This window comes from Bactrocera dorsalis, chromosome 3, assembly GCF_023373825.1.
Source record: "Bactrocera dorsalis isolate Fly_Bdor chromosome 3, ASM2337382v1, whole genome shotgun sequence".
Taxonomy (NCBI): domain Eukaryota; kingdom Metazoa; phylum Arthropoda; class Insecta; order Diptera; family Tephritidae; genus Bactrocera; species Bactrocera dorsalis.
This window is the reverse complement of record NC_064305.1, coordinates 77,830,837-77,854,533: the sequence shown is the minus strand read 5'-3', so window position 1 is coordinate 77,854,533 and position 23,697 is coordinate 77,830,837. Positions and strand designations below refer to the sequence as shown.

Here is a 23,697-nt window from a genome sequence, read left to right as displayed (position 1 = left end):
GCAGCTCAAGGGCTCAAAACTTCTCGAGTTGTTCAACTTTTTAAGTAGGGCTGTATGCAATTTTCATAGATTTTTTAATACATACTATCTATAAAAATTCTATAAAGCCTTACTTAAAAAGCCAAATATCTCGAGAAGTATTAATGATAGTGATTTTGACCTCCCACCTTTTTTATAGCAAATAAAATTTCCTACAAATTAGTCAATTAAATTCTTTCTATAGCTCCTGTCATTTGCGAGATATATACAAAAAAATGCGAAATTCTTGGAAAAATCGGGCTTAGAGTCCCGTAATACCTCGCCGGTGTGAGTTATGACTTTGTTGCACTGAGCACTTTTGTAGGGTGAACAATTCTGAGAAATATGAGTCTAAAGTCAAAGCGATGCCATAAAATACGTCTGATCTGCAAGAATTTAAAGATAAAAACTCACGATTGTAGTGTATTTTCTATGGAAAATTTTTACAGGCCTTGGTCCAGTTCTTAATGTTAATATTAAGGGCTAAAATTTTCAGCGAATTTTTTTTAGGGTATTTCCAGGAAAATTTCGTGACGGGACTGAAAAGTTAATAGTTCAAAAAAAACACCCTAATATACATACATATATATATTTTTGATATGCTAAAAATTTGTAATAAATTAATTAATTTTTTGTAAAAAAACAATTCCTGAAAATAAAATTTTTTCGGTCGTTAAAAGGCGTAACTCTTTAAAATTGTATAGAATATGGGGTTGGTTTTTCACTTATGAAGCTTATAATTATAATCAATACATAAGCTCATACAATATCTAAGTATCAAAAATATGTTCCTTCAACATATAGTAGGCGAATAACAGCTATAAACCCCAACAGGATTACATTTTTGCAATTGTATAACACTTACATACATGTAATATGTGTGTGTGTGTGTTTATTGCCTGTGGGCAGCAAACTTTCAACTAACCGTGTGGAAAGCAATTTTAATGAAATTGCCAATCGTCATTGATTTTATGCAATTCTGCACACACACACAAACACACGCAATTATTTCACATACCATCGCCCACGTCGGCATTCGATATTGGAGTCATGTAAGGTTGTGTAGGTGAGCGAAAAGCGCAGTGGCAGTGACGGTATGCAAGTACCGTTGCAATGTGCGTCAATATGTTAATGAAGGTCGTGAAATCGCATTTGCATTGATTATAAAACCAATTTAGCGCTGAAGGCCTTGGCAAAATTGCAATGCAAAAGTCATTGAGATTTCAAAAGGTGGGCAATTAAAAGTGTTTAATTTGAAAGCAAATCAAAAAGCAAATTAAAAAATTAGTTTTCATGAATTGAATAAATTTTTTTGTGAAATAATTTTTTTTTGGCTTTCAAGTTGTTATTGACAATTTATTAAAGTATTATTGAAATCAATTCTAAATGATGATGAAAAATAAAAAAAAAGTTAAAAATGCAAAAATTTAAAAAAAAATTATAATTAAAAAAAATAATAACACGAACAAAACTAAATAAAAAATTATAATAATGAAAAAATTAAAAATAAAAATTTGTTAAAAGACAAAAATTGTACTTCACGGCTTTCAACTGAAAAAAATAATACAAAAAAACTAAAAAAAATAAGGAAAAAATTTGTAATAAAAAAAAATTATATAGAAATAAAAAATTATATATAAAAATTAAAAAAAAAAATTATAATTAAGATAAAAAAATTTTACTTCACGCTTTTGGCTGTTCTTTTTTGCAAAATTTTCTTCGAAACCGCAAAAAAATTCTTTACTTTTCACTTGACGCTTAACGCTTGAGAACGACTTTTAAAATATAATAAGATACAAGCCAAAATGCGATTAATTTCCAACGACTTTCCTAAACACATCTCAGCAGCTTCACACCTGCACACCTTTTTTTGAAAACTAAGTTTGCTAAATTCACCTTAAAGCAGTGTACATTCTGCGGAAAGCAAAACAAAGGGGAAATGAAAATTTAATTTTAAGTGAAATCGAAAAATACAGAACGAGTTCCGGTTTCCGGTGCGACATTCAATTAACAAGCGAAAGTGAAACGAAGAAAATACAAAGCAAAAAAAATTTTGAAAGAAAAAATAGAAAGAAAAGAAATACAGAGCCAGAATATTGTAAAAGAATACAAAAAAAATGGAAAAGACATTAAAACTGGTGTAATAAAGTGGGTCAGCAGCTACAAAAGAAATAAAAAAGAAAAAACTTCAATGCCGGCAAAACAGCTACGCCTTCTTGTGCCTTACAAACAAACATTTGAAGAAAATATTTTTTTGCAATAATTTTTTTTTTACTCCAACGACTTCAAAAGGTTACGCATTGAATGTGAGAAAAATATTATATAAATCTTTTTATTACCGGAAGCAGCGTGGACAATTGTTTTGACCGCATGCTACTGTTTCCGCTGCGGTTTCAAGCGCCACTGGCTGCGCAATAAATTTTGTATTGCGGTTCGTTCCGCTCAACGCTGCGGATATTTATAATTGTTTGCGGCACAAAATGGCTATAACAATGAGAAAACAACAAAAACACAAAAACGTAATAAAGCATAAAGGGAATTGCGAGTTACCAGGAAATTCGATATAACATATATGGCTTAAGGGATTATTACTAGGGTAGTGAGGGGCGTATGAGTAATATAATAGAATTCAATGATGAGTAAATGGGGGAAATTGCAAAATTTCGTTATGAAGAAGACAAAATGGCTGCTAATTGTAGAAAAACAATTCGTTGGTTTATTAGTTTGTGGGAAAATTATTATTGTGGGCATCCATGGCGTATGAGTGATATTTGGTTGGCTATAAGAAATAATGCTTTTCAGCAAAAGGTTTGTATAGTGTATAAAAACAGTGGTTATTGCTGTATTAACATTCTTAGAATTTCGAACGCAGCTTTTAAGAGAGCATTACTGAATTTATATATTTCTATTTTTAGTTCATTCCATTTTTATTCACTATTCTTTTGGTTTTTTTACTTCTACTATATATTTCTTATTTTTGTTGCAAGTCAAAGTTGTACAGAAGTTTTAGCAACGCATCAACATGCATTCACACATATATTAAAACAAATAATACGGCTTGCTGTCTTGAATTTTCCACAAACTAAAAGTATTTATTTTCTTCATTCAAGAATTTCCATTACTTTTTTCTATTTTTTTTTCGTTTTATCTTGTTTAGTCACTTTTCGATTGCTGCTTTAGGGAGCATCGAAATCAACAGGGATATGCAATAAATTATACTTTAGCATCAACGCGCTTATTAAAAGTAAAGAATGTGAGAAAAGTATTTTGAAGGCGAGAATGTGTATAAAATGCAGCAGATTACAAAAAAGTGTTGGTAAGAGAGCGTTAAATGTTTAAGAGCTAAAAACCAAGGGAAAAGCGCAGAACTATGTAGTAAATTATTTCATAAAGAGTTCATTAAAGTTTTCGACAGAAGGGAAATTGCGGAAATTGCAAGAATTCAGTTATGAAATAGTAAACTTTTTATTATAATTTAATGATTAATTATTTTATTTAACAAACTTTTACTATAATTCATTACATTAAATTTTTTTTAATTTTTTTTTTTTTTTTTTTGTATGTACAATATGTTGACGTAAGCTTTCGACAAAAGTTTGTAAAATATCTCTTTCAATCATAAAATTTTTGACTGGTATACATTTCATCATTAACTCAACCCTTTATAAGCTCTTAAGTCATGCTATTACAATGAATACATATCTATTTTTCGCTTCTTTTCTAGTTTTACGAATTTTGGGTTTTTATAATTTCCCAGCAAAAGCTTCGTTGTTTCATAAAAAGTGCATAACTTCAAAATTCGAAATTTCAGAAGTATTGCACAGTGATTGTCTGTAACTATCTGGTATAATATGTATGTATGTATACGTGAGCTGCACGGCGTATACCTGACCTCGCAAACATGATTTGCATTGATTTGGGGTTACGTATACGTCGTGGAGCACATATTTAAAAACAACAAGGTTTCTTTGTTGAATGACAGGCTGAGATGTCGTATGTAATCTGAGAATCAAGACAATAAATATAAGTAAAACACAATTTCAGCTGAATCTTATAAGAATATTAAGATAAAGAGTGCAAGAATATTGATTTGGAATTACGTATACGCCGCGGAGCACATATTTTAATACAACTGAAGGTATTTTTTTGAGAAACAAGCTGAAATGTCTTATGTAAAGTGAAAATTCATATAATAAATTCAGTTTCGAAACGATTTCAGCCGGATTTTATACGAAAACTAAAATAGGGAGGGCAAAAAAATTTATTTGAGATACGGTAATATGTTTCACAAAGTAACTGAAATAAGTAAATATCTCCAAATTAAACCACATAGCTAACAATAACAACTACAAGAGCGATAATAGCTCCTAAAATACATATTATTAAATACCAAGCAATCTTGGAACACATAGAAGTCCCATTCGCGTAGAAAACTCGCTGCCAACATAATGAAAATCGATCGAAGGCAACAAATAATGCCAGCAAGTTGCTGTATGAATACAAATGTATTGCCGTCGAAAGCTACCACTGGCAACTGAAATCTTATCGAGTGCGTTTTTTGCATTCACTTGGTAATTGCAACAACAAAATAGCACGACAATTGTGACAGCAAAGATTTAGCACACATTGACGATTGGCAGTGAAGTAGTCAGCTCGACTGTGCGGTTCAGTGCAGACAGCTGAAGTGCCAAGTTGGCGCGTTGTTACTGCAACTGACGCAGCTAACCTACAATGTGGCTCTAATGTTGCTGACGCAAGCAAGAGTGCTACATGTCGGCTATGTGTTTGAGGGCATAAGAATGTGGTTGCAAGTGAAACTTTCAGCAACAAATTCTGTGACATATATGACGTATGCAGTGTAAGAAACGACAAAATGAATGAATGAGTGACGTATGCGCAATGTGACGATGAAGTTCACACTGAAATGCAGTGCAACAACGCAAATTGCAGTAATGTTGTTGCTGAGGGCAAAATTTTTAAGCAATCATTGCTTGCTTTTGCTGGCAGTTAAGATGGAAAAGTAAGGGTTTTTTTCGTCATAAAAACGTTTGTTGTTGTTGTGTTTTTAGCAACTGAAATTCTTAGCTGGTGACATATTGTTGACATTTCACTTAGATGAATTACGAGCTTCAATTGGTTTGAAGTGCCCGATTTTGGGTAGAATATTTATTTCATAAAGTGCCGTAAATCATAAAAATCTATTTTTTTTATAAATTAAATGCCAAAATTTTTGGAGAAAAACTTGGCAACATGTTGCAGATACAAATGTTGCGAATCATTGCTGCCGTATTCAAGAAAGTATGCATTTTTCCATGATGCAGATACATATGTTGTGAAACATTGTTGTTAAGACGTATTCTAAAAATGCATGATTTTTTCCCGAGAATCAGTTAAACATTGTACATAAAAAATTGTTAATTTTTACTTGTATAGTACAAATGTTGCTGCAACAGAAACATTTATGAATAAGTTATCTTTAAATATTAATAGATATGTGATTAAATATACTTTTTTTATGGAAAAAACGAAATTTTGTAAAAAACTTAGCAACATGTTGCAGATACCAATGTTGCGGAACATTGTTGCTAAAAATTATTCACGGCGAATATGAATTAAAAAAAAAAAATAAGTTAAACTTTGAACTTCCAGGCTTCTAAATGCCAACAAATTTTTATCGTAAATTGTATAGTAGAAATGATGGCTGAACAGAAACACCAATAAAGAAAAAAACTATCATATACACAATCTTTAAACAATATTTATTAGGTAATTAGGCAAAATTAATTTTTTATAAATTAAGAATACAATTTTTGTAAAAAAAAACTTGGCAACATGTTGCAGATACGTTGTTGCGCAGCATTGTTGCTAAAAAGTTTTCATGAAAAATATGAGTTTTTTAGCAAAAATAAATTAAACACCTTAAACTTTAACATTTCCAAAAATAATGAAAAAAATGAAGAAAATGAAATGTTGTCATCATCATCCACTGCTGTACACAAATTTAAAGTCTGAAAAATGTTGCGATACATTTTGTCTGGAACACAATATTGTAGCATTTATTTTTTTTCTCCATTAAACTTTTACAGTCATATGACAGGCATAACTATAAAATAATAAGTTGTGTGACTCTCGCTGGACTGATTTAAAATACCAGCGAACATTTGAATAGATGAAAATGTTGCTAAAAATTTTGGAAAGGATGTAGAGTGATAATGGAATGGTGTTATCGTTAATAATATTAAAATATTTGAAAATTCATGAATAGGATAAAAAATGTTTGAAAATTAAAACAACATCTTTTAAAAATGTTGCTTACGTTTTAGACGACATTTTCTGGAAGACCTTAAGCATATCAATATTGGCTTTGAAATGTTCCACCCTCTACTGAACCATTTCTAGGAAATAGACACACACGCGCATTTAATTACTTTAAGTCAAAGTCAATTTGACTTTTATTATGATTGAAAAAGTTTCTTCCACAGCAAGTGTAATTACGAGTTAGCAACATTCGAGCTGACAGACAAAAGTGACATTAGCATTAAATGCACGCAATAGTAGGAAAATAAAAGGAGAAGTAAAAAATAGAAAAATGTACGTTAATGACAGCTTCAGGAAGTTTTTTCGGTTTCTATTATGTCTTTGAAGAGCAGGAAAGACAAGAAATACAAAGCAGGAAGGTGAGAGAAAGTATGCTTGGCTTAGTAAAACAAACTTATTTGAGAGGAAAATGAAATGCTTACTGTTCTTTGTAGTTGGCATGTCAAGGCAATTTTTGAAAAGAAATAAACTCATTTGTGGCGCCATCACAAATATATTCTCTTTTGTAAATGTATTCTTTTAACTAAGCCAACTAATTGCTGGCGATTATTGGGAGCTGACCGTTTTTTGTTAATTATTTTGAATACATGCAAAAACTTTAGAAATATATACGACTTAACAGAATTTCTAAGCCATTTAGTAGTCATTATTTGGCAATGTTTTGAATCATCAGCAACCATCTGTAGGAGGATTTTGTTGTAGTCTTTTTTTATTTAAACAACTTCGCTATCAAGTCTCGGTGGCTCCTGGTTAATGCGCCTAAAGGTATGCTACATATATTTTTATTAATTTTTAATAAATGTTGGATGTAAATGCGCCTAAATGAATGCTTTTTTAAATGAAAATGCACCTAAAGGTATACTACATATATTTTAAATTCTTTTATGCAGAACTTAAAAAAGTTTCTTCAATCGATTTTACTCGAATGTTTAAATGAAAATTTGCCCAAAAGTATGCTTTGGTTTATTTGTTTAGGTTTTTTTGCACGTTTTTAATGCAGAACTTAATGTAGAAAAAATCTAAGGTGCTTCTGATATAATATTCGGTATTATATGATTCACCAAACCCTGCAGAATTTAAAAAAATGTTAAGAATTCTTAAAAATTTTCATTTTACTCGAAAAATATCAACCAACTTTCCCTGTCGAAGCACAAACTCAGTTAATTACGTGCTCATGCAAATGCACAACTCAGCAAATTTAAAATGAATATTCGATTATGGCAACGCCTGCACCACATCAATTTGCACCGACACACTTTGGTCATAAGAAACTTCGAACCGAATGTCTATTAAAACCAAAAATCACGTCTGCATAAATTCTCATTTGCTTGGACATGCTTCCAAATCAACATATTTTAAGTATGCTTACTAACGTGGCGCTGCCGAAAGTCTCAAACAAACAGATATAAATGAAAAGAGCAAAGCTAAAACGAATTTCGCAGGAAAAGCTTTATGCCAACGACAAAAATGTGCATTTTCGCTCATAAATCTCAAACAATACGCAGGGGGATTGTTATTTTTTCCAACACTCAACCAGCTGGCATACCTTTATCTGCACTTTTGCATTTATGCATTGCATAAATTTAGGAGCTTTTGTATTGGTTTTGCCAGCGCGGCTGCATTTTAGTGCAAGCAACTGCAGTGAAGGGGGCACAAATATGTAGAACGACAAATGCGCGCAATAACGCAGAGAGACACCAGAATAATGCATACGTAAGTGCTCTGCAGGCACAAACACACACTTAAACCAATATATGTATGTGTGGCATGCACGGAATGGATGTGCGTGCCGATGCCATGGCACAGGTGAAGTGTAAATTTTTGCACTCACACATATCTCAATTAATACTCTTTCATTTATGTGCACATGTGTGTGTGGGTGTCGGTGTGTGCATTGAAATAATTGCTGTAGCATGCTTTTTGGCGCAGCTGTAAATTTATGCACGAAAGCGAGTATGCACGCTATAGTTTTGTTATTGCCAGATGGTGTGCGAATTTTTTGAAAAATATTTCTCACTTTTGCCGAGTAAAAACCGGAATATTTCACTAATAGTGGACAATTTGAGCGCCAAAGGCTGCGGCTAGCAAACTGCATTGCGCTGCGAAAAATCAAATGAAATAAAAATCATAGCATGCTTTTAGGTGTAGCAACGCGTTAATGCATTTTGAAGAGTCAAGGTTCATAAGCGAAAAGCGCAGTTGCTAGAAACCAACGAGAATATTGCAAAAATGAAATAGAAAACCGCATAAAGTGCTTTAAAATTGTGTTTACCGCAATGCACGCGTCGAAGGTCTAAGGTTGTTGAAACAGCTATGGAGGGCGCGCATGGAACTCAAAGTGCCGGAATGCGAATGCGGGGACGTGAAAGGGGTCGGTGTTTGTGCACTCTAGCGTTTTGCACTGCTGAGTGCCTGACAGTAACGACCTTGGCAGCGCAGTCGAACGAGAGCGAGGGTGCTGCGCGCGGGCGGGCACATCAAAACTCAGCTGCCAACTCAGTAGGACTCGCAGCGCTTTGGCGCACGCTACCTTGCAGGCAGGTCGGGTCAAATGCGAGCTGACGCAAGCAGATAATGTTGCTGAACCCACTGTTGCTTGAAAAGCGCTCTTTTTACATGGCTGTACAGTTGTGTGCGCGTATAATCAGCGAAGGTTAAGGCAAGTGACGTAGCAGCCAGGGCATCAGCGCAGCGCTCGACAAGTAGTAATCAGCACTTTTAAGCAGCGGCAGCACAACAAAAGTCCGAATGAAAGTGTGAAGGTGAAGTGGAAATAGAAAGGCTGTTGAACCACGCTGGCAAACTAACTGAGACTAACTGAGACATACAAGCAATAAGCGTTGCCGGCAGCCACAAGATGAGTTGGCTCATTATGCTTGTGGGCATAAAATGTTTTAGTGTGGCTAATGGCGAGTTCGCTGAGGGGAAGTAGAAAGTGTAATATTTTAACGAAGTAACGAATTGTGTAGGAAAAAAAATATAAAAAAACCGAAAAAAAATAAATAATGGCAGTATTTTCAATGTTGGAAAAAATTTCCGAATTAAAAAATAAGAAGAAAATAAAAGAATATACAGTAACGAAGAAAATAATTATAATTAAATAGAAAAATAATAAACGAAAAAATAACTTAAGAAATATGTAAAGACGGAATAAGCAAGGACTCGAAGGACTTAGTCAGTTCGTATGACAGCTATATGCTATAGTAGTTCGATCCAGAAAATTTCTTCAAATATTGTAACTCTGTCTTAGACAATATTCTATGCCGAATTTCTTGAACATATCTCGTCAAATAAAAATGTTTTTCATACAATAACTGGATTTTGTTCGTTCAGGTTGTATGGCCGCTATATGCTATAGTAGTTCGATCAAGAAAATTTCTTTAGATATTATAACACTGTCATAGATAATAATCCATTCCAAATTTCTTGAAGATACCTCCACAAATAAAAAAGTTTTCCTTACAAAAACTGTATTTCGATCGACTTTTAATAATAAAAATTTTTAAATTACAGCTATTTTATATAAAAGATAACAAAAAAATGCCAAAAAAATCAAAAAGACTTCTGAAGAAGCAAATTGAGCGGAAAGCTGTCGTCGGAATGGTATCATATAACAGTTATTAACTTTGGCGGTAAAAACAAAAGGATGGATTGAGTAATCGCTTCCAATTTATTCGCTCGCAACAAACGAATGAGAAAAATCAAAGAAGCTTACGAAAAGTCTGTTCTATATTGATACCATATATCAGATACATGTACATGCTTATAAATGTATATATATGTATACACATACTTTTATATGAATATACCACTCTAACCATTAACACCCAGAAACCATCCATGGTTTACACTGCATAAGGTAACTTTAACAGCGGAGCAAATACGACCAAAGTAGAAAACGATGTACAAAAACAAAACCAATACGCACAAGCATTCATCCACATCACTCTGGCAAAATTCATTCAGTCATTTATCAGGAAAAGGATTGATTTGAAATGTTTGATTTGGCAGGTTTGATTTGAAGAGACGCGTCAAGTCAGCGTTTACTACATCCATTATGTGAGTGTGGGAGTGTGCGTAGGTGTCAGTGTGTGGGTGAAGATTCAGCGAAAATTTAAAATAACAATAAAAAGGGTTTGAAATTTACTTTCGCTGTTTTTCATTGACTTTTGTAATATTTTTCTTGTGGTCCACCGTCATTTATCAGACGTTTTTCGACAATTTAACCTTTAAGCCCTCTTCTCTTTATAACTGCGTTGTTGAGGAAGCAGCAAATCCAACATTTAGTATTGTCGATTGTGAAATGCTAGCTACTTTTACATTTAGCCCAAGGTTATATTGTGGTAAGAATGTTTGCTGTATGATCTAATGGTAAAAGGTGCTCAAAAATTTAAGGGGTTCATAGCGTACATAACAGTTAATTCAATTTGATTTTTCTCTACATTTATTGGTATTCTGACAAGTATGTGGAGATTTTGTGCAACATTCGTGGCTATGTATTTGATATTACTTATCTTGTGTTAGTGTGCTGTTCGGACATTAGTTATTGGAGTAATATATTGCGTTTGTCATATGTCCATCAGATTAAGTGAATTGAACTAAATTGAGTGTAAGTCAATCAAAACAAGCTGTAAATTGCCAATAGAGACAGAAAATAACGTATGAAAGTATTTAAAAAGAGTTGGTCATAGTTTAATGCCTTTGCACTGATTTATATAGTAATGTTTATTTGGTTTTAAAACAAATTTCCTCGATGAGTAGGTTTACTTTTTTTGAGGCAAATTATTCCAAGAAATCAATAAATAATATATAAATAAAATCATAAAAAAATATTTTTGAACTTTATGTTCTCTTCAAGGAGCTGCTCATTTATCGGAATGGCTGATATCGGTCAACAATCAAGTCATATATGAAAATTTCATTATTCAAAATTTAGTGAAAAATTATTTTCTTAGAAGGGCTATAATCTCTGGAGATTTTTTTCGTATCGGCCGACTATAACATATCTTCAAGAAATTTGCACAGATTACGAGTATTATCTTAAGGAACATAACAATCTTTGAAGATTTCTTTCAGATCGGACTACAATAACACACAGCTGCTGTAGAAACTGACTATTGAAAATCCAGTTCTTGTATGGAAATTTTTATATTTGGCAATATATCTTCACAAAACTTGGCAAAAACTATTTTCAAATACAACATTATAATCTCTGAAGATTTCGTTCAGATAGCATACACTTTCTTATTTTCTTTACCCTTTATGTTAGGAAGAATGCCATTATGAAGGGTGCTATAGCTTTGGTGCAGCTGAAGTTAACATTTTTTTCTTTTCTTTTATTATTGATTTAAAAAAAATATGTTTTTTTTCATCAATTACAAAAACCCATACATGTGTGCAATGCAGTCATCAACGACTGGCGTCAAAAGCTTTCAACAAAGCAGTCATATGTCTATGAAGCCATTGTGCGCCACACTCGCTGAATAGCTGAACTTCAACTTTGTTTATTCATATTGTGCATAGTGTTTGCCCATTGCATAACCTTCAATTGTTGCCGCCAACAAAGCACAAAAGTCAGCTTTCGCTAACTTTGCCAGCTCCATTTCTCTGTCTCTTCACATTTCCTACGCTTAGTTCTGCGAAAATCCATTTTCACAGCCTTTCCGTGCACATTCAGCTGTGTAACCTTTTGTTAGCACCCTTTCCATGCAACTGACTGCGACGTTTATTTATTTACTCATACTTCTGTGTTAAGTCTTTGTTTACATATGTACAAATATATATGTATATATAAGTTTCTTTGTGTTTTGTAAGTGTATATGTGTTTGCATAAGCCTGTTTCACAGTTAGTTACTCGCATTTTCCTTTTGATCGATTATTTGTCGTGATGCTTGCTGCCAGCTGCCAGCACATACACAAGAAAAAAAAAACACTTTTATAACTTTGTGTGTGTGTTTGTTTGCTAAAAGTTGCCGACAAAGCGTAGGTGTTGCTGCTGCAACTGTTGTTAACTCATTTCATCGCTGCTTGATGATGTGTTTGATGGCATTGTTATTGTCGCCAATTGTTTGCACATCGCTTAAAGCGAAATTTTTATAACAAATACACTTGTAAGCCTGCTACGAACGCACACAAACAACTCAAAGGCATATTCAGTGAAGTTTTATGTATGTATGTATGTATGTTATATATTTTTCCAACTCATCGATGTGGCTGATTACTAATGATGTGCGCTTTTGCCTGGCGGTAGAAGATACTAATACATACATACATGGATATATGCTTACATATATACATATATGTGTATACATACATAAGTATTCACACACAGATATAATTTCATGGAAACGCATGTGTGTGTGCGCGCGTTTATAATGAGCAATTCATTTTGCGCCGAGATTTATGTGTGCGTCTGCTCTTTTCCATTTCATATATAAACATTAGGGTGTCCTTTATTTTCCAAGTTGAAATTTTCTGAGCAAACTCCCCTCTTTTTCAGCTTTTGCCCTCAAAAACAGTATTGAAAGTGAACAAGCCATTTATTTCCTTATTAAATAATGGCTAAATCATTTTACTTTTCTCATTTATATTGCTTAGCATTTTTTTAACTTTTTCAATAAAGTTTTTATCCCCAAAACCAAGGAAGCTATATCTTTAATAATAAGATATCTTATATTAAATTTTCTGCTTTACAAAAAAGTCTCAATAATTTTTTTCATAAAATCTTTCCTTTAAACGTTATGCACAGTTGAAGTGAATGGTACACCATGTCGTATGAGCAACACATTCTGTGTAAATGACTTGTACATTTACTTCAATACATTTGAAGTATAAGTTTAACTCTGCATAACTTTTAAAGAAGTGGTTTTATAAAAAAAAAATTTATAAAACAAAAATTAAAAAAAAAAAATTAAAAAAAAAAAGAATTTTGAAAGAAAAAATTAAAAAAAATAATTTTGAAAAAAAAAAATTAAAAAAAAAAAGAATTTTGAAAGAAAAAATTAAAAAAAATAATTTTGAAAAAAAAAATTATTTAAAGAAAAATTAAAAAAAGTGTCCGAAGATAATATAATATTTTAAATATATTTGGAAAAAAGGATTTAAAAAAAATCTTAAAAAATGTTCAAAAAAAAATTTAGACAAAAAATGTGCACGAAGATACAATTTTCGAAGTTTTCGGTGTACTTGTTTAATGAAATCTATTAAAAAATTCGAAAAAATTTATGTCAAATAAAAATAAATAAGGGAATATGATCTAGGCGCGACTTACATTGAAAATAAACAAATTGAAATTGATGTTTTTCTTTTTGATTTTTTAAAACTGCAACTCCAAGCAGCGTCTGTCAAAAATTTAAAATCAACTTGATAAACAACGCACACCCTAATATACATATAAAACGTATCGGTGTACTTTACTTTCATTCCTCTTTCTTACACTCAACTCCAGCGCTTCGCTAACGTCATTCGAGACTTCTGCTTTGTACAGCCGCCTGATAATGAGCAGCATTGGCTCAACATGCCGTGTATTTGTATATATCTATGTACATATATGTAATTTCATATTCCGCTTGTGCGCCCATAAGTATGCTTTTGATATGCACACAATCAGATTAAATTTTGTGTCAAAAATGGCCTCACTTACATACAACGGCCGACAGCAAAGGCTGTCAGTGAAGTCAAGGGCGAAAGGTGAAGGTGACAAGTTGTTGACAATTGCAGGCAATAATAAAAAGAAATGGCGAAAGGGAAAGAATTAAGAAGAGAGTGGCACAGCGAGTGAGTGATTAATGTTATTATTGGTAAAATTTCAGCTATTGAGCATCTAGGGGTTGGATATTGATCTGTTTTCGTGTAACTTTTACTGAAAATAGTGGGGATAATGAAATGTGTGTTATATTAACAGCTTCATAAAGTTTAAAATAACACAGAAGACATTATTATTCTTAAACTTGGAACATACCGTAGGAACTCAGATTGAATTGAAAAGGTTTTCTGAGCATTACTGGAGATGTGTTCTGCTGCTAGGTTGGATTTGACAAGTTGTGAGGAAAAATACTAAAAAAGCCAAGGTTTGCATTGCTCGACATCATTTGGACTCTACATCAGGGAAATCAACTGTTAAAAGGAGTTTGCTAAGTTTGAACGAAGCGAAATGAACACCGAGGATGACGTAGTGAACTCCCTAAAGAGGATGTTACCCACGAAAACATCAAAAAACTTTCCAAAACAATTTTGAATGCCCGTAAAGTTAAGTTGCTTGAGCGAGAGTACACTCTAAAGTTATCAAAGATATGTAGTAAATATATTGTGAATGAACATTTGCGTATGAGAAAGCTCTATGCAAAGTCCCTGCCACGCGGGCTCACTTTTGGTCACAAACAACGATGAGTTGATCCGAGTCAGCAGTATTTGGAGATGTTCAAGCGTAATAAACCTAAGCTAATGCGGCGAAATGTGACAATGGATCTTCATCCATCATTTTACCCAAAAGACCAATCGACAGTCATCCGAGGGAACTTTTTCCTTCTTCTTTAATGCAACAGTCGTCGAAAAAGGCATGCGCATGGAATAATTTTTATTGAATACCTTGAAAAGAGAACGATCAACAACAGCGACTATTACATTGTGTTAGTGGATCGGTGGAAGCACAAAATCGCGAAATTTGGTTCCATTTCAACAAGAAAAAAGCGCTGTTTCACCAAGACAATACACTCTCTCACAAGCCGGGGAAAACGATGGAAAAATCCATGAATTAACCTCCAAATTGCTTCCGCAGCCAACGTTATTTTCCAGATCCCAGCGACAATTTTCTGTTGATCGCCGAAAATGAGGCCTATTTTGATGAAAAGAAGAAACCTTATTACAAAAATGGATCGAAAAGTGTATAATCAGTGTATTACCCTTGAAAGGAACTATGTTGAATAAAAAAAAATGATTATTTTGTCAAAAATCAAAAAAATGTTTCGGCATGATAGGTCGGGGACTTTTCGATTGATCAGTCCTACTTCGCAAGTAATGATTGAAGGAATGAGATACGTGTAAAAAAAACCTTTTTGGGAAGTCGCCAAATCAGTTTAATACGTAAATTTTTCCACCAAAACCGACTTTTTTGGGAAGCCTGGCGGAAAACTTAAATAAAATTTTCCCTGGTCTGTCGAAAGTAACCTCTATTCATCTATAAAAATATTTCAAATCTTTGGTGATTAAATACAAAATAATTTTGGGCAGTATAAAACTTCTTCACCGCCTTTTTTGATGATCCTCCTAAAGATATGCTACAATATCAAGAGAATCCAAAATTTTCAAAATGAACCACCGATTATTGAAATCATTATATTCAGTAAGTGTATATTTAGAAATTAATTTTTTAAATAAAATGCGCTTTTAGAAAAATAAAACAATAAAATCTTTTTTTCAGAAATGCAAGTGGTTCAATTGACGCATAGACAAACAAGTAAGAAGAATAAGATATTTTAATTTATAAGGCTCTCATGACCTCATTTCGCTTTTGTAAAGATCTAATTGATTTCATTGAATAAACTAATCGAAACCGATTTACTATTCTACGGAGAATAAGACATCATTTCGAAAGCATTGCCTACCTTTAGGCGCTATTCATAATTTTGCGGCGGTATTGTAAAAAATATTGTAAATATGGTTTAAGTGACGTAAAATAATTTAAAAATCTTAATCGTACTAACATATGAGTATAAAATTGCTTTAAAAGTCAGCAAATCAGCTAATAAGCTTAATACTAAATATATGTATATGTATACTATATATAAATATAGCTTTATGTATATGGATTATAGTTAAAACGCATGATAATATGAACCACTTACCTTCTTGCTGCATATCATAAGTGTTGTAAACATATTACTACACCTAAACACTTAACAACTATGATTATTGTAATTTTAAAGCATACTTTTAGGCTGCATTAGCATTGCTAAATGCAAATAGGCTTATTTTAATTGAGCGCAATAATTTCGCGGCAATACATTAAATTGTTGTGACTGATTGCCAACATCATGACAGCCACGGTGCCTGATAATGCGCCCAAAAGTATGCAACAAAACTATTAATGAGTAAAATTTATGCGCTATTAATATGAATATTAGCATAACATAATAATATTTTCGTATTACAACAATTGATGTGGAAATATTATAACTAATATTATAACAGCTGAAATTTCGTATTGAAAAATCCAAATATTTTTAATTTGCCATGCACAAATAATCACTAAAAATTACAAATTAAAACTACACCACTAATTAACTAGCTACAAATAATTGCGAATGATGCGTATGACAAGCAAATTTATACGGTGTGTGTTACAATTACCAAATTACAATAAGAACAACTACTTTTACAACAATATTTGTTACATGTATTATAACTACAACTACAATGTGCGCACAACAGTATGTACCACAAATATGGAGAGACTACTTAGTGCGAGATTTTACATGAAACCGCAAATAATTTGGCGTCAATGAAATGGAAACACGAACCACTAAACACGAACACACGCACACACATGTACATATGAAACGAAAACGGACCGGTGAAGGCATATATGAGATGAGGCAATGTTTGTTTGTATGACTAAAATGGCGGCATGAACGGTTTGATGAGTTGAGTAATTTGAGCTTGTATGTGTATAAATGCTATGAATATAAATACTTTTTATGCAAATAACTGGACACATTGCAAACAAATAGTTTGATATACACCAACTATTGGCAACGACTGTAATGACCGTGTTGCAATGGTGGAGTAAATCAAATGCATGAATGACTGCGTAATTGTGTAAACAAATCGACAACGGGATTAATGTGCGGCATAAATATTTAGTTAGTCAATGTGAGTATGAATTTGTTTTTGTTGTTTTTTTTTTGCTTTTATGCATATTTTGTTCAGCACTTTGCTTTGGGTGAGTGTGAGTGACTGCTTGTTATAGTGTGAGTAGTGTGAAAGAGGAAGCTATTCACTGCTTTTTTGGTAGTTTGCTAGACAAGGCGCAAATGAGGGCATGCAGCCAGGGCACATGAAGTTGGCTGAGCTGCGCGCAGGCAGCTGTTGACTGATGTTTTACAGAGTTTTTTTTTAATTTTTTTTGGTTTTAATTGCGCGCGTTTAGAGGAAGCTTAGCTTTTGAGTATTTTTTTTTTTGATATTTTGAAGTTTTTTTCAGTACATTTGCGAGTATTATATCTTGTTGTAACTTTTGAACGCCAGTTTGTCAGTTTCAAAATTATTTATATAATTTTCAAATGGATTTATAGTCATAACCAAGGTGCAAAAAATTAGAAAAAAATAATAAAAATTATATTTTAATTATTTACAGTTAAATTTGAATAAGAAATAGCGGGAAATAAATATTTTTAGAAAATCATAATTTATATTTGCCTCAACTGCTAATCAAAGCTGCCTTCGATATCAAAAATGTTTATCTAATATATACTTTTTCAGAAAAAATTAAAAAAATTTATGAAATATTTTCTAATTTCCTTTAATAAAAACATTTTTTCTTCCGCAACTTATAATTAATTTTCTCTACCTCAACTATTCTCTCTCTCATAACATAATCTGTTTGTCTTCTGTTTCTAAATATTGAGAGCTGAGCAGCTGCAAATACATATTTGTATGATAGCTGTAGGCGCATTGTTTATCAGACTAATATTTACTTCGTTGTATAAGCAAACAAGTTGTGTATATAAACAGCTAAGTGCTAAGCACTCTTTACAGAGTTGCATGATACACAACATGGAGCTTGGCCTATTGTAAACAAGGAGGTAATTGAATATAGTAGTATAGTTTTAGGCGCCAATATTGAAAACTATTGTTATACAACACAAATTTTAAGAGCTCAGAGGTATAAGAGAGTAGAAGAAATAAATATTTTTAATAATGAAAAGAATTCGTATGCCGATATATACAGTTGCTTACAGACAAAAAAAATTGTGGTATACATTTAGGCTGTTTTTTCTTTGGTCTGTGATTTGGCGTCGAGAGAAAAAGAGCAATTTCCATACAATTTCAAATAAGCAGAGCACTACAACTGGTTTGAAATATCACGTGCTCGTTAAGTAATTCTTAGCATATATTTAGGAACTTATATACTTGGCCTCCAAGTTTTTGGTAAAAGTTATAGGTATGACGAAAGTACTTGCAGATATTTGGTCAGCTTAGAAGTTTAAGAGCTATTGCAGATGGTAAATAAAAAAATTTTAAATGCGAACGGGCAAGTTACTTAATATAAAAAATTGTAGTATACCTTTAGGCTGTTTTTTTGTTTTGGTTGCGATTTGGCAACAAGCAAAGAAGACAGCTATTTGTTACGATTTTAAATACACAAAGCAATATAACAGATTTTTTTGCTAAGCAGCTGGTTTGAAATTTCGTGAAGTTGTTAAGACTTTTTAGCATATCTATAGGAGGTTATATAATTTTTGTATGTATTGCCTTAGGGTGCTCAAATATTTGTATTTTTGCGCAATTAAGGTTCAAAGCTTAAACTTTTTAATGGTTTTAAAGGAAATTATTATAATTTTTTTTTAATTCTTCTTGATAAAACTTAGTCTTTTGAAATATTTTTCGCTCGACGTAAGAAAGTGCGAGAAGTGCCAGAATTGCGAGAAAAGTAGAGAGTTAATGGTCCTAAATGTACAAGAGAGGAAGGAGATATGATAAAAAATTGTTGCATACCTTCAGGCAGTTTTTTTATTTTGTCTATGTATTGGCATCCAGAGAGAAAAGAGAGTTTTTGAATATAACTCTAGTTGAATAAGGCACTAAAATTTATTTTTTATTTAAGAGACTAATCCGAAATTAAATGAATTCGTAAAGAAGTTTTTAGCATACTTATAGGAGATTATATCCTCCTTGAAAATTTAGATTTAAAGTGATCAAAAATTTATATTTTTGTGTTATTATTTTTTGTTTGAGAAACTGTTTTGACTTTACATGAATTCGTTTGGAAATTTTCAACATATTTCTAGGAGGTTATGTACTCTTCGTAAGTATACCTTTAGGATGCTCAAGTGTTTCTATTTTTGCGGTACTAGGGTTAAAATCACATTATAGTATTTAAAATGAACCTTTGAAAGGCTTGATTAAATTAAAAATTTCCCTACATAATAAAATTTTTTTTTTCTTTTGAATAGGATATTTTGTATACTCTTAGCTTATCGATTGTGATTGTTGTACATACGGAGTAAATAGAGCCTGACAAGTGACTTGCCTGGTAATACATAATTTTTACGTAATAAAGTTTAGTATAATAATAGGTCCTTTCCAACCTCAGACCTTTTTAATGAAAAAAGTGTTAAAAAATTTCTCGAAAAAAATATATGAAATCCTTAACCTGTTGCTCGGTTGCTGCTTCTCTTTACTCTTCTACTTCTTTCATCAGACTTATAAGTACTTAAGTATTCAATAATAAACAAAATCAACACAAACTACAAAGACAAAAAATTTCACAAATAATGACTGCAACTAAATAATAAACGAAAAAGTTCAGCATGCGCCAGAGCATGGCCAAAATGCTTAAATGTGCACACAAATGTGATGAACAGAAACTAAATTACTGCAAGGATAAATAATTAATTGACAATGTGACAACCAAACTGAGCGCTGCATTAGCGTGACAAACAAAACAAAACAAAACAAAAGTGAAGGCAAAAAAAAACGAGCAAACACAAATCACAAAAAGCGCACAGGAAAATCATAAAACAAATACTAAGTGATAACCAACACAAAACCAACAACAAAAGCATAAAATAATAATAATCAAAACCCCTTAAGCAAATTTTAGGTAAAATGCACAAAACCAATAATAATTAAAAATAGGTAAAAGCAAAAATATTTGGAAAACAAAGAAAAGCCACTGACGTTCATTGTCCTGGTCGACGCTGCCGCCGCTCTTGGTATTCGGCTCCGTGCCGTCAATATACACTTCGGTATTGTCATCCTCTTCATGCGCGCGACCGTCCTCATCATCCTCGTCATCGTCCTTGTCATCCTCATCATAGGTGTCATCGAATTCATTCTCTTCATCCAAGCGAATGATCTCCCCATCACGATCATTGCTGCCGCTGCTGCTGCCAGTGGTGGTAGTGGTGGACGTTGCGGTGGTGCTGCTTGTGCTGGTGCCGTTCTCCACCGCAGCGGTTGGTTCTTTGCCCAAACCGAAATCGTTTTTGGGTTGATGTGGACGCTCAATGAGCACCTCGTGCTCATCATCGTCATCCACATCGCCCGTGTGATCGTCGTCATCGTCGTCATGATCACCATCACCACTGCCGGCAAATGAGCCAGCGCCGCCCAGCTGTTGCTTGGCGTCGTCATCATCGCCTTCGCCGAGATCGAAGTCTTCGTCGTCTGTGTGCGCAGCGCCGCCTGCAGGGTAGTGAGGTGCTGCGGGTAAGTGGGTTTGTTGGACTTGGTTGGGATATAGGTATGAGCCGCGATTTTTGCCCGCCGTCGCAGAGCTTGTGGTGGTGGTGATGTGGGTGAGAGTGGGTGTATTTTGATTTGTGGTGGTGGTGGATGGAGACGTTTGTTTCGTCGTGGTGGCTGTTGATATGAACGATGGCAATGATATTGATTTGATTGCATTAATGTCTTTTTAAAGTGTGTACATATGTATTTAGGGAATTTCGATAAAATTTCGTTATTCAGTAGAAGGAAAGGTGGTGCAGTTTTTTTTATTCCGAAAGTATTGTCGCTCATTAACGGAACGGAACGGTTTGTTACAAAAAAATTTCAAAATCAAAAGTGTGTGAGTGAGAAAAGTGTGTAGGTGAAATTTTGATAGTGAATTGTGTGGAGAGTGAGTGAGTGAGTGAGTGAGTATGACAGTGAATATGAGAGATAATTTGCGTGAGCGCATAGAAGATATACGTTGGAATGAACAGATGATAAATAAAGACGATGATGAGTGATATTGATTTATGTATGATATGTAGTTGAATATAGACGAATTGAATATGAAAATGCTCGAATGATCTTTACCAATTGTATTGAGGCCAGTGTTGCTACCACTATTGCCACCGATGATGCCTGAATTGCTGCCGCTATTACTGCCAATGATTGTGCCACTATTCGTTTGATGATGAGTTCTACTGGTGATGAGATCGTCGTTGTCGTCGGTGGTCAAAACTGTATTATGTTTACCCGATTGTGTGTGTATATTGTTTCCGCGATGCGATGGCTGTAGATCGGTGGATGAGTCTTCGTCATCTGGACCAAAACCGGAACCGGAATAATCGGGATCCTTGTCTAAATCATCGTGCAGCTAAAATAAGATAGGAAGAATATATAAAAATAATTAATACTTTGAATGATTTATATATTTAAATCGATAAAATGACATTTATCGATATTTTAAAATCGACAATTAAAAAGAGAAAAGTAGGTAAGAAATTTCAAATATAGTATTACGGTAATAGAAATTCCTTTGTCAAGCTCGAGTTATCGATAGGTTTAGTTAAGCAAGTGATTTAAATAAATAAAATAAATCATTACGACAAAACGGTAGAAGTTTTCGTTGAAAACGTAGGGTAATTAAGAATTAAATAACCATTGCTCATTTAAATGGTTCAAAATATAAATTAATCGAAAAATTATCGATAATTTTTAATCGAATATATTATCGATAAGTTTTCAAATACAAATAAATAGATAGTAACTCACGCTGTTTTAGAAACGAGTTATAATACATCGAGTTTTTAAAAGAAGATTATTAATATGTATGTATTTGCGCATATATTGTATTTCAGTAAGTGATATCGATAAATCGTGGCATCAATTTTAAATCGGAAAGACGGAATAATCAACTAATAATTAACTATTAGTTCTTTAAAATTTTAATTTTGCTATCGATACATCAAATTTCGATAACTTGTAATCGATTAATTTATCGATAAGTTTTATAATACAGTTAAAGAGGTAGCAACGGTCGTTGCTTACAAAATGAGTTTTCTTACACAGATTTTTAAAGGAAGATGATTACATATTTAAACAAGCGATATCGATAAATCGTAGCAAAAAAATTAAATCGAAAAGGCGGAATATTTAATATGTGAATTATTCACTATTTATTTACAGAATTTGTCTCCGCTTATCGATAAGTAAAGTTCCGATAATGTGTAATCGAATAAATTATCGATATTTTTGTTAAACAAGCTATTTTTTGTGTCAAGCTATTGTTTGTTCTCGCAAACCAAAAAAAATATGAATTCAAATTTTAACGATTTTTCGATATACATATAAAAATTTTTAAATCTTCGGAAGGTAACTTCTGCAGAGTTTAATACTAAGCGCATAATAGGTATTACTTATGTGTAGTTTACACACACATTTTATGGATTAACTGCTGAAGAGTCAAAGACTGAAAAAGTTTAATTTAAGTGTAATTATAAACGCACAAAATATATCGATTAACCGATGCCAAAAAATTATCGAAAAAATATTAAAATTTTTTTTCAAAAAGCATTTTTTAAAACATGTAGATTAAAACCTATTATAGAATATAATTTTGTTATCGATTAATCGATAGCTTTGTGATACTGTAAAAACACAAAAGCTTTTTCTCGGAAAGCAGTAAACTAAATATTTAATGTATTAAAGCGTAAAATGATTAATTAATTAATTAATTTTCACTAGTCATTTACTGAACAACAACTGTTACCAAGTAAGTTTCAACCCACCAACTTCTTAGCACAAACTTAACTGTGCCACCACCTCTGCAGAACACTTGCGGTTTGGCCAAACTCCTTGTGGCACATATTTATCCTAGCGCTGAAAAGGGTCAACACAAACGCTGCTTAGATAAAATACGCTACCACAGGCTTCGCAAATGCTTCAAGGCAATAGTTGAACGAATAACGGCATCCATGACACGTCTCCGGCTAACCGCAATTTATGTGTCCCCGAAGTGTCAGTATGCCATTGTGTCACTGTGCTGGTGCGTGGCGCAAAGCGTTTGTGTGGCAATAATGCAATCGCATTTCTATTTGCGCGTGAAGCTTTTACCCTGCCGCTAATATAATGCGATCGCTAATATATATTTATGCGGTATATACATGGCTTTGTTCATTATATATATGAATTTATGCCCGGCAAATGGTTTGGGTCGTCAGCGCGTTAAAGTAAATTTATGTTGTCCGTTATGCGCGCTCTTGTGCGTGGCAATGCCGTTGACGCGTGCAAAACTTTTACGCTTACAGCAGAAAATTGCAAAAGTTTTATGCGCTTTTCTTTACTTTGGTCTAAGTTGTGGTGGGTACGTCGCATATCCGGTGTCATTCGCACGCAGGAAGTGTACGTGGAAATGGAATGTAATTGAATTTA

General features: G+C 33.0%; 2 protein-coding genes across 9 annotated transcripts in view; one reads left to right on the top strand and one right to left on the bottom strand.

The window, feature by feature from the left end:
• Positions 1–23,697, bottom strand: part of LOC105229164 (syndecan) — a 456,640-nt gene that overhangs the window by 13,850 nt on the left and 419,093 nt on the right. For 3 of the 8 annotated variants that reach the window (XM_011209267.4, XM_029551479.2, XM_029551480.2), the window contains exons 4-5: positions 21,358–21,640; positions 20,236–20,919 (exon numbers count right to left, since the gene is read on the bottom strand). In XM_011209267.4, the coding sequence (XP_011207569.2) occupies positions 20,236–20,919; positions 21,358–21,640 (967 nt within the window). The remainder of the gene's footprint in view (positions 1–20,235; positions 20,920–21,357; positions 21,641–23,697) is intronic. The other 5 variants (XM_011209271.4, XM_049453459.1, XM_011209272.4 and 2 more) reach the window with 4 other exon arrangements.
• Positions 19,576–23,697, top strand: part of LOC105229157 (ATPase inhibitor A, mitochondrial) — a 443,346-nt gene continuing 439,224 nt past the window's right edge. Inside the window, exon 1 of the mRNA XM_049453484.1 lies at positions 19,576–19,580. The gene's annotated coding sequence lies outside the window, so the exon portion shown is untranslated. The remainder of the gene's footprint in view (positions 19,581–23,697) is intronic.